The sequence below is a fragment of the Nicotiana sylvestris genome, chromosome 5 (genome assembly GCF_000393655.2).
Source record: "Nicotiana sylvestris chromosome 5, ASM39365v2, whole genome shotgun sequence".
Classification (NCBI taxonomy): Eukaryota; Viridiplantae; Streptophyta; class Magnoliopsida; order Solanales; family Solanaceae; genus Nicotiana; species Nicotiana sylvestris.
In genome coordinates, this window is record NC_091061.1 from 78406574 (window position 1) to 78423895 (window position 17322).

General features: G+C 34.9%; 2 protein-coding genes and 2 long non-coding RNA genes across 4 annotated transcripts; 2 read left to right on the plus strand and 2 right to left on the minus strand.

Annotated features, from left to right (window-relative positions):
• Positions 1-215: 215 nt before the first annotated feature.
• On the minus strand, positions 216-1967 carry LOC104219133 (beta-D-glucosyl crocetin beta-1,6-glucosyltransferase-like). Its single transcript, XM_009769765.2, has 2 exons — positions 1216-1967; positions 216-1135 (listed from the first exon to the last, which is right to left on the minus strand). The coding sequence occupies exons 1-2, from the start codon at positions 1902-1904 to the stop codon at positions 445-447; spliced, it is 1380 nt and encodes a 459-aa protein (XP_009768067.1). The 5' UTR covers positions 1905-1967; the 3' UTR covers positions 216-444.
• A 2468-nt stretch (positions 1968-4435) lies between these two features.
• Positions 4436-5943, plus strand: LOC104219132 (uncharacterized). The gene is made up of 2 exons (XR_709169.2): positions 4436-4887; positions 5419-5943. It is a non-coding gene; the product is annotated as an uncharacterized lncRNA (long non-coding RNA).
• Positions 5944-7977: 2034 nt separating this feature from the next.
• On the plus strand, positions 7978-9776 carry LOC138891092 (uncharacterized). Its single transcript, XR_011407403.1, has 3 exons — positions 7978-8061; positions 8394-8461; positions 9486-9776. It is a non-coding gene; the product is annotated as an uncharacterized lncRNA (long non-coding RNA).
• Positions 9777-9977: 201 nt separating this feature from the next.
• On the minus strand, positions 9978-10739 carry LOC104219134 (uncharacterized). The gene has a single exon (XM_009769766.1). The coding sequence runs from the start codon at positions 10737-10739 to the stop codon at positions 9978-9980; it is 762 nt and encodes a 253-aa protein (XP_009768068.1).
• Positions 10740-17322: the final 6583 nt, after the last annotated feature.

Genomic DNA, 17322 nt, shown 5'->3' on the forward strand with positions numbered 1-17322 from the left:
AAAAAATATTTTTGAGGAAAAACAAAAGTAATTTTTGAAAAGCAAAAAAAAATAGCTTCTCTCCAAAAATATTTTTGAAAAAAAATATATTTAAAAATAATTTTCAAAAGCTTGATCAAAACACTAATTATTACTCAAAAGTATTTTTTAAATTAATTAGTCAAACACAAACTGCTCCTCACCAAAAATACTAAAAAGTACTTCCGAAAAAAATATTTCTCAAACATAATCTGATTTTTTTTAAAAGCTTGGCCAAACAGGTAATTAGCCAAAACAAATAAATATACACAAAATAAAATTGAATGCTACATCAATTTCATATTATGAAAATTGATAATATTGTACACTGATCTATGTAGTACCTGTAATTTATTTTGTTGCGAAGTACATTACCAAAAGGAAAAAAAATAAAAGGAAAAAGAAAATTGAAGGAAAAAGACTAATTTAGTAAAGCAGTTCAGTAGAATCCTGTCTTCTTGTGACCCTACAAAGTTTTAGCAACTCTTCAACAACTTCATTTATTTCTTTGGCTCCATTACTCTCCAAAAATTCACTATACTCTCTTGCTCTTTTTCTCAATCTCTGCCCTATTTTCTCTGCCACCACTTTCCTTATGACCTTTGCCACCTCTTGTCTATCAAGATTTCCATATTTGTCCCTAACAGCCTCTTCACCTACCCCTGCATCTACTACCAACTTAGCATTAAGTGGCTGATCAAGATGCATTGGCATAGCTATAATTGGAATTCCAAGTTGAAGCCCTTCCATTACTGAACTCCATCCACAATGGCTCACAAATCCGCCTATACTTGAATGTTGCAAAATTCTTAGCTGTGGAGCCCATCCTTGTACTATTTTTCCTCTGTTCCCAATTCTATCAAGAAAACCTTTTGGAAGCGCTTCTTCTAGGCTGATATTTGTTCCCACTGGAAATCTCACAACCCACAAGAAATTCACATTGCTGAGCTCTAGCCCATAAGCCAGTTCTTCCATTTCCTCCTTGGACAGGAAATACTCACTCCCAAATGAAGCCAAAACTGTGGAACATCTTTGTTTACTGTTTAGCCACTTCATTACCTCTGAATGTTCATGCTCTGTTTCTGGTTCTCTAACAAGCGGTCCAACAGGAACATACCTGAATGTAGGAAAAATAAATTCATTTTAGATGCTTTTTTTTTTATTTGATTTGTCAAAGTTTGAGTAGACGCGACATACCTTTTCTCGCATAAAGTAGAGAGAAAATCCATGTATTTTCCTTCTAGCTCTCTGATAGTCTTGATCAAGATGATTTCAGATGATCCATCTATGCATCCATTGACTCTTCGCTGTGTATCTGTATATCCATCATCTTCAGTTGGTTCAAACATATCTCTATTCCTGTCGTACTCATGATCTCTAAGGTAAATAGCTGAAAAAGGGTATTCAGAAACAGGCTTCTTTCTACCAATATGAAAAAGATAACAACTTGCTGCTGCACCAGGAGTAAGAAATAGAACAGATGGTATATTCTGTGAAGCAGCCATAGTTGGAACCCATGGCTGAAGAAAATCATACATAACCAAATCTGGCTTCAAAGTACTAAGTATATGAAAAAAGCTTGGTTTGGCCATATCTAAAGCATTTTTTAGAGTGGACATGAGATGGGGTGGTAGGCCATTTGTGGTGTGGTAGTGAGGAGGAAGTTCAGGTAAATTTGGAAGGTGAAGTTCAACTATCTTTATTGAAATTGAATCTTTTTCTGAAATTGTTTGTTTGAAAGAATTGATATTGACTGGTGTGGAACATATGTATATGTAGAAATTTCTCTTGGACAGTGCTTTGGCTAGTTCTATGAAGGGACATATGTGACCATGTGCTAGCCATGGCAACATTGCTATTCTAATGCTTCTCTGTCGTGTATCCATAGAAAAGTTTGAAACTACAAAAAGGGGGAAATTAAACACAATGAAAATGATGGGAGTATAGAAATCATTTTTAGGACATGTATTTATTATAGGATATATGTGTTTTTTAAGCTTTATCTTCTTGTTGCAGCTATACGGATAGAATGAGCAAGAAAACATGTAACGTGGCAGCAGAAGGAAAATCATGAATACGTGGCAGTAGAGAGGCGTGTACACATAAGCATGATACTAAGAAAGAGAAGAAAACGATCCATAAAGTCAAAATGCAATATGCAGCGTAGTCTGTTTTTGTAAGAAGTTGTGACGAAAAGTAAATTGAATACCAAGAGGCCATTTGGAAAGTCACCTTGAATTTGCGTGTAATTGACGTAATTATACAATTTAATTTATTTATCTCGTCAAGTAATTATTTGATTAACATAAAATTAAATATAATTGGAAAGGCATAATTACATTTTCTAATTTACAAACAAAAGTGAGAATTAGTGATAATTGTATCGTATAATTACAAGGTTATTTTTTAATTTTTTTATATATTTTTTTAATCTATTTTTTATAACTTTTTATTTTCATTAGTTTAATTATTTTTATTTTATTTCTACTTTTTAATTTCTTTTTTGATTTTAAAATATATTTTTCTTTGTACCAGTACTTTTATTTATTTGCCTTTATTTCTTGTGATTGCATATAATTGCTCGCATATTTTATTTTTTATTTATTTTATTTTCTTTATTATCGTAACTGCGTTATTATTCTAGTTTTTAAAACTACATCTCCTGATATTAGAAATAATGAGTGATTAACAAACTTGATATATAATGAGTGATGTCATTAAAGTATAATTTCGTTGTTGAATGAGGTTATAAACCTATTATGTTTCCTAATCTTAAGTTGTATTGGAATGTATTTTTATTATGTTGAAATTTAACATATGTTAAACTATTTTTTTTTTTTGGATATTGAAATTGTGTTATATTTATGGTTCAAATTTACTTGTTTTAATAATATTGACTTGTTATTTCACATTGCATATTGTTTATTTTTAGTTAGAATTGATAGCTTAGTTTTGTCAAACATTTGAATAATTATATGACATTATTAATAATTTATTTTATCAGCATTTCATGATGTTCTTACAAAACGTATGTTTTTAGCTTTTATAATTAATTAAGCTAAATATTATTAATGTGAAAATATATAAAAATTATTTTTATAATATTAGCTATAAATATATGATTACTAATTAATGTATGTTCAAGAAAAAATATGCATCTTGAATACCAAAGCCAATATCATTTATACTTGTAAAAAAATTATTTATAGGCATATATTTATTATATTAACTTTTAAAGTTTCGATAATTAATTCATTTAAAATTTAATGTAAATGTGTAATTATACTTGCACAACCAAACAATACGCTTGTAATTACATTATGACAAATAAACAAGTCATCGTAATTATTAGGCTGTGTAATTACTATCCTATTAATTACATCATTTCAATTACCGGGGACTTTCCAAACAGACCCCAAGTGTTTTCTGTGCAATAAAATTGAGGTGGAATTTTCGGAATCTGTATGCAGGCTTTGTCCATTCCCTAAAAGAAGTTACATCTATGAGTGGAAAAAGATTGCCATTATGATAGAGTGGAATGATGATATGATTATATTTTTGATATGAATAGAGTGGAATAATGCTTGGAAGTAGTTGATTTGTATGAAATATTTTGTAACATAATAGGATGAAAATTTGATTCTATAGAATATTTTTTAATGATATATAATAAGATAATATTGATTTTATCTTAACGAGTGAAGCATATAAACATAACTGCACCAAGAGCTTCGGTATATTATTGGATTTTTTAAAGAGTTTTGAATTTTTTTTTTCAAATTATATATAGGGGAGGAGAATAGGAAATAGGGAATGAGATTACAAGATGTAAATCGAATCCTCCCAACAAGGTGAGCGTTCAAATAGCTAACTAATTGCATTATTAAAATTATCTTATTATTGGTTTTAATTTTAAAGCCTGTTTGGCCAAACTTCTACGAGGCTAAAAGTATTTATTTTTTTTTTGTGAAAAATAACTTTTTGAAAATTTGATGCGTTTGACCAAGATGAAAAAGTATTTAATTTTTTATTTTTTTAATAGCAGATCCACTAAGTAGTGTGCTTAAGGCTAGTTTATATATATATATAAAATTAAAAATATAGTCTTTACAAGAATGACAATGATAATGGACGATACAAAATAACACAAGACCCATAACCAAAATAGAAATTGTGCCTTCTATTTTGACATTACAAAATGAAGGAGGAAAAGCCCAAAATCATACACTATATTTAGCCTTAGACTTAAAATAATACATATTCTTTAACATGGTACACTAATAGTCACTTTTCTTTAATAAAGTGGTGCACTTTTAATCACAACCTTAAACACCGTTTGTTTTTTAACAGGACTTTCCTCACGTGCCTGTCACATGATTTCCATTTCAAAGAAAACAGATTTCTCTGCAAAAGATCAACGTTCTCTTCCTTCTCTTTCCCATTTCTTCCCCCAATTTTCATAACCCTAGTTTATAAATTCACGAGACCAGGTGGGTAATCAGGTGAGTCAGATTGGTTTTGTTGGAGAAAGACAAGAAAACGCAATGAAGATTCAAGGGTGTACACATTTCTATTTTTTGTAGTTCAATATCGACAAATTTAACTATCACTACCACAAGAATGAAACTTTTCAGTTAGAAACTTTTATTGCCACTTCCACATCCTCTAGAAAGGCACATCATTAACTATTTTCTCTCCTATAGCATATCGAATCTTTAACTTTGTTCTGATTCTATTTCCTATTGCTAGCTTGATCTCCTTTTAGATTTTGAAATTTCAGTATATTATTATTCATTTAGTAGCAGCTAATTTGCTTGATTACTAGCGGAAGGAATAGACACTCATTGATTGACTATGAAATAAACTAAGGTAAATAATAATTCATCCAGATTATACTACTCTCTTGGATATGTTTCTGCAATGTGGTAGAAGTTTTATGAATTTGAGATCTTATAAAAAAAAAAAAAGATTTATGAATTTGAGTTTTTATAGGAATATGAAGTGCATAAATACCTCTAGTTCTTTACTTGTTCAAAAGGTATGTTTGGTACTTAGTATGTGTTTTACCTCTTGTTGGAATCAAGATCATGCTACTTGTGGAAACACATAGTCATGAGAAAGTAGAGACAGTGTCTTAGTGCTTTTCTTAAGCGACTGCAATTGCCAATTTAAACTACTCTGTTGTTAATAGTTAACAAGTTCCTGTTGGTAATATCCTTTTCTCCACCATCTTTTCAAATAAGAATATAGTTTTCATTGGATAACCATAGTGTGAATAAGCTCCAATTATTGTATTAAATGTCACAACATCTGGTGTAGATGTTAGACGAAAACCTTCTAAACATCCTCTAAGTTGCCACATTATGCATATGCTTCTATTAACGAGCTTTCCACATGCAGGTTTGTCCCAAACCTCCCCTTAACTACCCAAGAATGCACCTGCCTGCAGATTGCAAGAAATGGTAGTAACGAGCAGGCCTTCAGAGTAACTGAAAATGTATATTCATCTCAAGCCATATCATTTTTTAGCATCTTATGGAAGATTTCTAACCCAGCAACAACCTCATCATTGGGAACAAGGTCGGCTATCAGTGCATTCCATGATGCACAAGATGTTATACGCAACCATAATCATGACATTCTATAGAGGCTGAGTATGAAAGGGCCCCAGAAACGGTGAATTCATTAGGTTCAGTATTGTTCTTTCTCATCAAACAGAATTGTGTCAATGCCTTATTGAAGGCCTTTTGATGGTAAAGTCCAGATACAAAAGCAGTCCAAGATATAACGTTCCTACTGACAAGCCCTCGGGACAAATTCTCGGCCTCCTCAATCATTTTTGCTATTCAAAAATGTACCTTTTACTTTTCTATGTAATGAATGATTTAGATGAATGAGAATTTTGATGAAGCTTTTGGCATAAAATTTCTATTTCATTGCAACTGGTCATACTTCGTTAAACATCGACAATAAAAACTAATACTTTGACAAAATGATTCGCTTGGCTTAGACAACAGATTTGGTCTTCCATATCCGTTCTGATATTGGACTGTTAAATATTAGATTTCTCTCACTCAATTTTGAGTATCAACTTATACTTTATGGAAAGCTTGTGAAGCATTTCCTTGTTATATACTGAACGAAAGATGAATATTATTGTGGCTTAAAAAATGTGGGTGCATTGTACTAACTATAATTAAAAAAAAAAAATCCAGCAGCATCTTATAGCATTTAGCAGTAGTTTAAATCACTAAAAACCAATAAAACAACAACTAATATGTAACGACCCGACCGGTCGTTTTGAGCTCCGGCGCGTCATTCAGCAGTTTGAGGTCATGAGCGGCTTCATCTCAGGTATATTGACTTGTGTGTATGGTCAGAATTAAAATTCAGGAAGTTTGGAGTCAAATCTAAATGGAAATTCTCATTTTGAAAGCTTAAAATTGAAGAAATGAACTAGGATTGGAATTTTGAGTAAACGACCTCGGAATTGGGATCCGAAGGTTCCAGCAGGTTCGTATGATGATTTCGGACTTGGGCGTATGCCCGGATCGGGTTTTGGATAACCCGGGAGCGTTTTGGCGCCTATTGTGGAAGATAGCATTTTAGAAGAAATTGCATCAGTTTGGTTTAAAATGCATTTCAGTGTTATTGATGTCCGTTTGGGATTCCGAGACTGGGAGTAGCTCCGTATGGTGATTCTGGATTTGGGAGCGCGATCGGAAGTGAATTCGGAGGTCCGTAGGTCATTTTGGAGCCGTTCGGCTAAAGATGGAAAATTGAAGGTTTTTGAGAAAATTTGGCCGGAAGTGGAAATTTTGATATCGGATTCGAAATGCGAATTTTATGGTTTGGATAGCTTCGTTAGGTTATTTGGGACTTAGGAGTGTGTCCGGAATATCTTTGTGTTGAAATATATGAATTATGGGAAAAATTTGAAAAATTTTGATATTTAATATTGTTAAAGTTGACTTTGGTCAACATTTTTGGTAAACGGACCCGGACCCGTGATTTTTCGGTCTCGAAAGGTCCATAGAAAAATATGGGAGTTGAACGTGTTTCCGAAATCGAATTCCGAGGTCCCAGGCCCGAGATATGAATTTTTTCGTGAAATTGTTTTCTGAAAATGTTTAAGAAAAATGAAAATGAAATTTGATCAGAAAGTAATGGTATCGGGCTCGTATTTTGGTTCCGATGCCCGGTACAGGTCATATATGTTGGTTAAGCGCTTCCTGTAAAGTTTGGTTACAAACGGACGCTGTTTGACGGGTTTCGGCCTTAAATTGGAAAATTTGAAAGTTTATGAAATTTGAAAGAATTTTTGGATTTAAGGCTCAAATCATTGATTTTGATGTTATTTTGGCGATTTGATCGCTCGAGCAAGTTCGTGAGATGTTTTAGAGTCAGTGTTCATATTTGGTTTGGAGCCCCGAGGGATCGGGAGTGTTTCGGAGGTGTCTCGAAGTGATTTCGGACTTAGGAAAAATTGCAGAAAATTCTGCTGTGCCCAGAAAATTTTAGGTGCGAGTAGTCCAGTTTGGAAGTTCATATCTTGTAATCTATAAGAAATCCGAAAAAGTGCAAAACACGAAAGTTGTAACCCATACATTCTAGTTTTCGGAAAGTTAAACCATTCGCGATTTGGATATCATCTCAGAAAGTTACGATGGATCGAAAAGGGCTGCTGGAGCAATTTCGGCAGAATTTACGATGCACTTTAGAAGCTCATATCTCGGGATATATAAAGAGTTATATGGTGTACAACCTATCAAATTAAAGATCTTTGAGTCTAGTTTCTAAATCTTCAAACCGTTTGTCATTTTGATATTAATACAAGACGTTATGGGTGTTTAAACAGAAGGTGTCCGACAAGGAACAATTTTAATAGGATGTACAACTTGTATAGCACAAGTGCAAGGTACAACTCGACGAAGCACAGACAGATTCTTTTATACACGGATTTAGCTCACTTTTCTTCATTTCTTCAAAGTATGGACGATTTTTGGGGAGCTTCAAGAGGGGATTTTCATCATCAATGTGAAGGTAAGTTATCCCCACCTATTTTGAGTTAAGTACATCAATTATGTATGGATTTGAGCATGAAAATTGTAGAAAAATTGAGGATTTAGGCCTAGGGATTTGAAAATAAGATTTGGTGATTTGAGGGGTCAAATGAACTCCGATTTTGGTAAATTTTATATGTACGGACTCGTGGCGAGACGAGGAATCCGGTGATCTGACTTTCGTAATTTTTCGAGAAGTGGGCCCAGGGCTCGGGTTTTGCAAATTTCGTGATTTTCGATATTTTTCGAGTCTTTTCGATTGAGTTATATTCCCTTAGCCTATTGTAATATATTCCTTGTGGTTTTGGCAAGATTCAATGCGCGAGGAGGTCGATTCGAAAGGAAAGGGCATCGCGGAGTAGACTTTTGGCCATTTTGAGGTGAGTAATAGATGTAAATGCTGTTCTGAGGGTTTGAAACCCCGTACTTTCACATCGTAACGCTATATTGAGGCATGACACGCACTCCATGGCAAGTGCGGGGTCGGATACTATTGGGGATTGTGACTTGGTCCATCCCGTGTGATGTTTATACTATACTGGTGATTGATACACATACTTCATTGATATTTCTGGGCTTGATGCCATGTTTGGGGCCTTGTGCCGATTTGTAAAATTCTTAGAGGATTGATATTACTGCTTAGCATGATTTGCATATCATTTAATTTCAGTCCAAGGTTTTAAATGCTGTTTTGCAAACTCAGCCATAATTCTAAGTGTTGAAAACTTAAATGATATTTTTAAATGTATTCCGGGCTGGGAACTTCTGTTTTGTAAATGCCCAAGGGGCTTATTATATTATTTTCTGGACTAATTATAAAGTGACTTGAAACATTGGTAACAATGACACTGTGTAATATACTTGAAACAGTGGTAACAATGACACTATGTGATATACTTGAAACAATGGTAACAATGACACTGTGTGATATACTTGAAACAGTGGTAACAATGACACTGTGTGATATACTTGAAATAGTGGTAACAATGACACTGGATGATATACTTGAACAGTGGTAACAATGACACTGTATGATATAAATTGGTCAGGTAACAATGGCTGACCGGTCAGGTAACAATGACTGACCAAGATATTGCGCTTGGGCTGTAGGAGCCCCTCCGGAGTCTGTACACACCCCCAGTGAGCGTCGTCGACGATAAATAAATATGGATGGCTCGGGCTGCACGCCGCAGTGGGTACTGGAATGTACCATCATATGCATTGCATTGCATTCATGTATTTGTATTTATACTGGTGTTTAGCTGCTCAGTTCCATATGTTGCTGTATATTCGGATTGTAGCTTACTTTGTGTATTTACTGGATTTTCTTATCTTCGGACTGTAGTTACTTTTATTACTCACTGGGTCGGAGTACTCACTTTACTCCCTGCACCTTGTGTGCAGATCTAGGGCAGTCTCAGGCTCAGTAGATCCAGTTGATCAGCAGATCCAGCCTCTGGGAGTATCGATGTAGCTGCACGGTATTCGCAGCCATTGATCTTCTCCCTCCTATCCTATCTCTTTATTTCTGCATTATCAGACTTTGGATATACCGTGTATTAGGATGATATTCTGTATTCTAGAGGCTCAGATTCGTGACACCGGGTCCTAGTGAGATTATATTGTGCATTTTGTTAAAATCTTCAGTACTTTAATCTTGCTTAATTGATATTTTTTTCCGCTATTTTTGATAAATTGGGTTAAGTGTTGAATAATGGTCGGGCTTGCCTAGTAGTGTGCTGGGCGCCATCACGACCGGGATTTGGGTCGCGACATAATGTCAAGTTTCATCACCAGTCTAAAAAATTAGCAAAAACCACAATCATTTTCCAGCAAAAATAACAGTCAGATTCCAGCACCAACTTCAAAAACAGCAGTACAATTCCAGCAGCAGCTTCAAAAAACAACAGAATTCCAACACCAGCTTTCATGTATATTAAAAGCCTTAATAAGTCCTTTTTGTTTGTCTGACATAAAGGTCCAACCAGTCTCATGTATATTCAAATCAGCCGCCAAATGATTCAAAAACCAAGCCCATGTATCTTTGTTTTCCTTTTCTACAATTGCATAGGCAACAGGGAATATGTTGTTGTTACCATCCATGCCAACTGCAGATAACAATTGAGTCCCATACATTGGACCCTTCAACCAACACCCGTCCACCCCTACTATTTTTCTACAACCCGCTCCAAAGCCAAGCTTGCATGCAGCAAAACAAATATATAGTCTCTGAAATCTCTGTGGCTCATTGGGAATCTCGTTATCAATGAACTTCGTGTAAACTGTGCTGCCTGGATTTGTCCTATCAATTTCATTGAAATAATCCCACATCATTTTATATTGATCTTTAATGTCACCATCAATTAATGCAATAGCCTTCATCTTAGCTCTTTTAGCTTGAGATAACGTTACTTGAGCTCTTAGTTCAACGCTTACTCTATCCCTAAATTCAGCCACTTTCCAGTCCCGATTTGATCCAATTTCTTTGAGGTATCTTCTTGCAATGATAGATGATGTGATCGTTCTATTTTCATGATGCCACTCCTTACAAGTATGTATGGGATTGTAAGTTTTAATCTGAAAAGCCTTGTCTCTTTGCATTCTAGAAGCCATGATTATCCATTTGCACTCTGGATGATGTATGCAACATGCCTCCATTCTTACACTATCGTTTCCTACTCCACTGGATATACTTTCCATTCTTAATCTCATGAGTTGCTACAACATTCTTAAATTCTTGCTTTGTCCCAAAGGTATATTCTAAACCTAATACTGGGTTATCTCCATCGGTCTTTGGATTAAACTTAGGAAAGTTGAAACTTTCAGTTTTAGAATCACTATCCAAACTCTGCACGTCTTCAGAATCAACACAATCAGGATCCCCTTCTATATCAACCATCTTTCTTTTTATTTCGTCGCTAAGGAGCTCCCTCTCTTCCAAAATGCTTTGGTTCCTCTTCTCATGTGTATCAACCAACACATCATCTGATAAATCAGCTTCTGAATCACTAAAATCACCACAAGATGAATTTTCACACATAAGTTGATGCTTGTTATTTTCTTTAATATTTGATTGAATTACTGAATCCACTTTGTCAATTTGAAAATAAGAGTCCAAGTGTTCAAAGTATATCTCAAGCACATTGTCCTTTTGGATGCTTTTACCAACTGCAGAGGCTTCAAAATCTGTAGAGATTAACTTCTCTACTACCAGGCCTTTCACACTTACGCCAAAAAGTTATTGAATCACTCAAATAACCACATATCTCTGCCATCTTCTTAAAGTCAGCAATATTCAATTCTGCGGCATTTACATAATCAATGTAATCTATATTTCCTCCAACATAGTGCTTCTCTGGTATACGCTTCATAATTCCCCCATGATATATTTTCATAGTGACAAACGAAGCCTCGGTTATCGAATCTGAAATTACAAATAGTAAATTTCATAAGGTGTTGTTGCAGACAAGAATAATACAAAATAGTTGTTTGTCGAAAACGAAAAAACAGAATTAACAACAGTTCTTTTAGCAAGGGTAGAGAAATACAAAAAGGTTTAACAAAATCAAGATGAGAAACGCAATGCTCATACTGTAACAATAAAATTCTTCAATATGAAAATTGAGAGGAAACTCTCACCATAAAAATGAGGTGATTCTCTTCCACTGTTGCGCATTAAGAGCATTGTTACTTCCTAATAATTGATTCTGCTACAAATGCGATTAAGGATAGGTATGATTTGCGATCGGAGTTTTGGCTCCAACAGGGCTTGGTATTATAACTCTCTTCGCAAGAAAGGAAGACGGAGAGACAAAGTACCTATTCGTTTGGAGGGAAAATAAATCATGTAACATGCACGTGAGTTGAGTCCCGTTAAAAAACTAACGGTGTTTAGGGTTGTGATTAAAAGTGCACAACTTTGTTAAAGAAAAATGACTATTAGTGCACCATGTTAAAATGTATTATTTTAAGTCTAAAGCTGTAGATGATGTATGATTTTGGGCTTTTCCTCCAAAATGAAGTATGAAACATAGTTACTATGCAAGTAATAAACGTAACCTTAATAGGGAAATTTGTCCAAGATAGGTCTTCAAACTTGTTAATCCACAAAGGCATTTGTATTCTCATTTCACATTGTATGAAACATCTTTGATATATATGCAGAAGTTAGTGAACGTATTGCATCCTGTCTCCAATGTCAAGCTAAATTATTCAAACCTGATTAAAGCTTGTCCTTGTACCTCCATCGGCAATGCAACATGTGGAAACACCATTGCAAAAACTTCAAGGAACCCAAAATGAAACCTACCAGATCTATGATATAGCGGCAAAGCACACCTTCAAGTAGTCCTTCACATTAGCGGCAATGTAGCTAATGATGTGTATCACATGAACATTCAACCGGCTTGCAAGATGCAATTCCCATAGCACTTTCGTAAACTTCAAAGATGGAGTGAAGTTATCATAATCACAATTTCTGACCACCTATGTAGAATCCCAGGTTTCCAAAATTTTACAAAGCTTGAAGAGTACTACTACAAACTCTGGTAAATCTGCACCCTATTAACAGACATATTAATTCCCTCCATAAAGTATAGTGTTTCTTTAATTTCTTCCATAGCTCGCAAAAATCAATGGAGGGCAGTGCATATATAGTAGATATTTTTCAGTCTGGCCACAACTGGAGCTATCCACCATTTAATGATCACTTGACGTAGTGTTAAGCGTTCAAAAGACATACCTACAGAAGAAAAGAAATATGATCAAGGCGATATTTGATCTTTAAAATGTCCAACATGTGTTAATTATTGGTTTTATAACTAATTGAGTTGTGTGTGATGATTTAGGATGTTTGGAGTGCAAAAATATAAAATAAAAAAAAGGTGTTCCCCAACCTAGGAAAAAAGAGTATTTGGTTCATCCTTGGCAGTGAAGTGGGGAGAAGGTATCCATCTTAGCATCCGCACCTGGGTGCAACAAAGATGTGGGAACAGAGGGTCGACGCGAAGCATCTACCCCAGCAACCGATGCTGAGAAGATCAAGCTGAGGCGGATACGAAGCATCCACCCTAGAATCAATTCCTGAAGCTGAGTCGAAAAAGGAAAAGGAAAACATTGGTCCAAGACTTTTGTACGCAATATATAAGTCAAAAACACCTCTTTTAGGTCATCTAACACACGGATGAAGCGGTGGAAAGCCATCATAGAGTTTGGAAACCACAAAGTTCATCTTGAGTTCTTACTTTTTCTTTCTTTTATTGATTTTTATATAATCTTGGGAATTATTTGAGATTGCTACCATGGCATGGCTAAACTCATTTGTTCGGGGGTTATGTGTACTACATGAATGTTGACATTTGAAGTTTAAATTGACGAATTTGATTTTATCATATTAAATTATTTATTTAATCTTATTCTTAATTATTTTGTTGCGTAGCTAACAGTGAAATACCATTTACGAATCTAGAGCTGAACTCGAAACACTACTAGAAATTCGGAAAAAAGCGACCACAAAAAGCGACTAAAGTTGGTCGCTTATGGCCCAAAAAGCGACCAAACACGCCTGGTAGCTATATTGATGGTCCCTTTTATTTAGCGACCAAAGTTGGTCGCTATTTAGCAACCAACTTTGGTCTCTAAGCTAAAAGGGCCAAATATTCTGATTTTGACTTTAGTGACCAACTTTGGTCGCTATATTAATTTAATAATATAAATTTGGCGACCAAAGTTGGTCTCTACATATGAAATACGTTGTTTTTAATTTATCATTAATCATTAGAAAGCGACCAACTTTGGTCTCTAATCCAAATATTATATTTTAAAATCTGGACAATAGAGACCAAAGTTGGTCGTTAAATTCAAGAATTTAATTTTTTTGTAAAGATAAGCGACCAACATTGGTCGCTATATTTCCAGAAATTGTATTTTTTTAATAGAAATCTGGGCAGGTAGCGACCAAGGTTGGTCGCTATTGCCCAGAAAATTATTTTTTTTATAGTGAAATGCGACCAAATAGAGACCAAAGTTGGTCGCTTTTCTTGGTATATTTTTGGCAGAAACTGCCTGTTTTGGCAGCTACACCACCTGCCAGCTTACCAAACATCCTAAACAGGCATTTTATGCCAGCAACAACAACAACAACAATTAAAAGCAACAATCAATAGAACTAACACATTAAGCTAACAAAACTAAGTTAACGCTTATTACAAGCCCATTCGAACTAAAAAGAACTAACACAATAGAACTAAGTTTTTTTGTCTAGTTCAAAGTATATAAAGTACTCAAGGAGTGTTCTTTCAGCATCCTCGTCCGAAAGTTGGATTGCCTCGCCCGATTCATTAGGTGGTTGACTGCGTATGAATTCCCCCACGTCAGCTGCATGTGAAGCGAACCTATATGAAAAATTATATATATTGAATTAGTATTTCAAAATTTATATAAAAGTAAATCAAAATACTTAATGAAAAGTAAAAAACTTACATGTATATAGTCGAGGCTCGACCCTCCTTTCTGAATCAGTCTCTTTCTTCTTCTTTACAATACGAGTTTCATTGAATAGCTCATCTTGCTTCATTGGCATCATAAAGCTGTCTGGTGGCTTTGGTGATTATCCTCGTGGTACTATTACTCGGGATGAACTTGGATACAGAGAATAACTTGGATACAGTACCTGACAGGGTGTGTCTTTGATCAATTGTTGATCTCTATAGCTACAATGATAATGAGAAGGCAACGACATGTGTTTCAAAATAGTGATGGTGTAGGTAGGATTTTAACATTTCCTAAGTAGATAAAAGAGGTTATAGAGGAATTCTCTACTTCACTTTCCAAGAGGAAAAGAAGTTTGATTGATAGTGACAACGTTGATGAAGACGGAATGTTTTCCGTTGGTCGTGGCAGTTCCCATAAAGCGGGGATCATAAGACTCTATGATGACAAAAATTATAGGAAGTTTTGTTCTAAACTTTCTTCCAAGTCTGATCCGTACAAGCTTAATGTGATATTGGTGATATTTCTTTGGATTCAGATAATGATTTGACCGACAAAAGTATGGAAATGCTCTTAAAAAGAATTAAAAGTAAAACGTTTTTCTTGGTAGAGAAGGATGCTGAAAAGATTTTACCTTTAATTCTTTTTAAGAGCATTTCCATACTTTTGTCGGTCAAATCATTGTCTGAATCCGAAGAAATATCACCAATATCACATTAAGCTTGTACGGATCAGACTTGAAAGAAAATTTAGAACAAAACTTCCTATAATCTCTGTCATCATAGAGTCTTATGATCCCCATTCTATGGGAACTGCCATGACCAACGGAACACATTCCGTCTTCATCAACCTTGTCACTCTCAATTAAACTTCTTTTCCTCATGGAAAATGAAGTACAAAATTACTCTATAAGCTCTTCTTTTATCTACTTAGGAAATACTAAATTCCTACCTACACCATCACTATTTGAAACACTTGCCATTGCCTTCTCATCATCATTGTCGCTAATGAGAAGAACAATTAAAGGCACACTTTGTCAGGTACTGTGTCTTAGTTATTCTTGGTGGAAGTTTAATTGGAGCTCGGGAAGAGGCTATTTTCGGGAGATTTTCAGAGAAAACAACGGGGTAAGTGTTCTTAACTTAATTTTGATTAGATTACCCGAATCTATTACTAGTTTTGATACTAAATCTGTGAATTTAGTTTGAAGAGTTTGAAAACTCTCTCGGATAGATTTGAGGATTTGAGGGTCAAAATTTTATCAAAATTTAGTAATTTTGGTATGGTTAGACTCGTGGTTGGATGAGGTTTCATATTCCGTAATTTTTGTCGGGTTCCGAGACGTGGGCCCCACTGGCAAATTTTTAGTGCAATTTCGGATTTTAATGGAAAATGTAGAATTTCATATGGAATTAATTCCTATAATTTTTATTGATTGAATTGAATTGTTTATGACTAGATTTGAGAATTTCGGGCACGAATTCGCGAGGCAAAGACTTGTTGGAATTTTGAATTGGTTGCAAAGCGAGGTAAGTGTTTGGTCTAACCTTAGCTTGAGGGATTAGGAATTGTGTCTTATTTGTTACATGTTAATTGTGGAGTACAACGTATAGGCATGGTGACGAGTATCTATACGTTGGTGTCAAGCATGCCCGTGAGTCTTATACTTTGATTAACCTGACTCTGTTTCGTAGTGTATATGCTCTATATGATAATTTCTATTAAGGAATATGACTTGTGGAGGTATTATTGTTTTGATGTTGTTTCCCTTGCCGAAATATTATTGTTTTGATGTTGTTCCCTTGCCGGGATGTTATTGTTTTGATGATGTTTCCCTTGCTGGGATATTATTGTTTTGATGTTGTTTCCCTTGCCGGGATATTATTGTTTTGATGTTGTTTCCTTTGTCGGGATTTGATTGTTGTACTATTGTTCCCTTGCTGGGATTGAATTGTTGAACATTATAGAGCATTGGCTCAAGTTAAGAATTGAATTGTTGAACATTATAGAGCATTGGCTCAAATTGTGATATTTTTTATTTTGCCTTGCCCAAATTGCTTTGTGATTGTTGCTTGGGTGAGGAAGAGCGATAAATCACGAAGGGTGATGCCGTGCACATTTATATTATTCATATGGTGAGGAAAGAGTGTTAAAGCACGAAGGGTGATGCCGTGCCGCACGATGTACAATTCCGTGCATATCATATTGATTTTATGGTGAGGATGAGAGTAAAAGTACGAAGGGTGATGCCGTGCAGATTATATTGATTTATATGGTGAGGACGAGAGTAAAAGCACGAATGGTGATGCTGTGCACTTGTCCTTTATTTTCCTGATTCTTGTTGATAATTGAATTATGGCTTTCCTTATATTCCTTTATTGGTTTCTTGTTAATACCTGATATTATTGACTTCCTTGCCTGGATTGCTTTGTGAATGTTGCTTGGGTGAGGAAGAGTGTAAAGCACGAAGGGTGATGCCGTGTATGGTGAGGAAGAGTGTAAAGCACGAAGGGTGATGCCGTGTATGGTGAGGACGAGAGTAAAAGCACGAAGGGTGATGCCGTGCACTTTCTATTTGTTGTGTTTTTTTTGTTATTAACATTTCAAGTGTATTGACTGTTTAGAGTTCTTTACTGTGTTGTGATACCTTGTGTTGTAAGCCATATTATTTTCAATATCTCGCCGCATTTATATAAAGCTTTCAATACTTAAATTTTCAACAATTATACTTTAATTAAAAAGGGTATTTTCT

What these genes read in the sequence shown, in the direction of transcription:
- LOC104219133 (XM_009769765.2), bottom strand. Translation starts at nt 1,904, where the DNA reads ATGGATACACGACAGAGAAGCATTAGAATAGCAATGTTGCCATGGCTA. An exon ending in TCTACTTTATGCGAGAAAAG is followed by an intron (nt 1,136 to 1,215) that starts GTATGTCGCGTC and finishes TCCTACATTCAG; the next exon opens with GTATGTTCCTGTTGGACCGC.
- LOC104219134 (XM_009769766.1), bottom strand. Translation starts at nt 10,739, where the DNA reads ATGGAGGCATGTTGCATACATCATCCAGAGTGCAAATGGATAATCATG.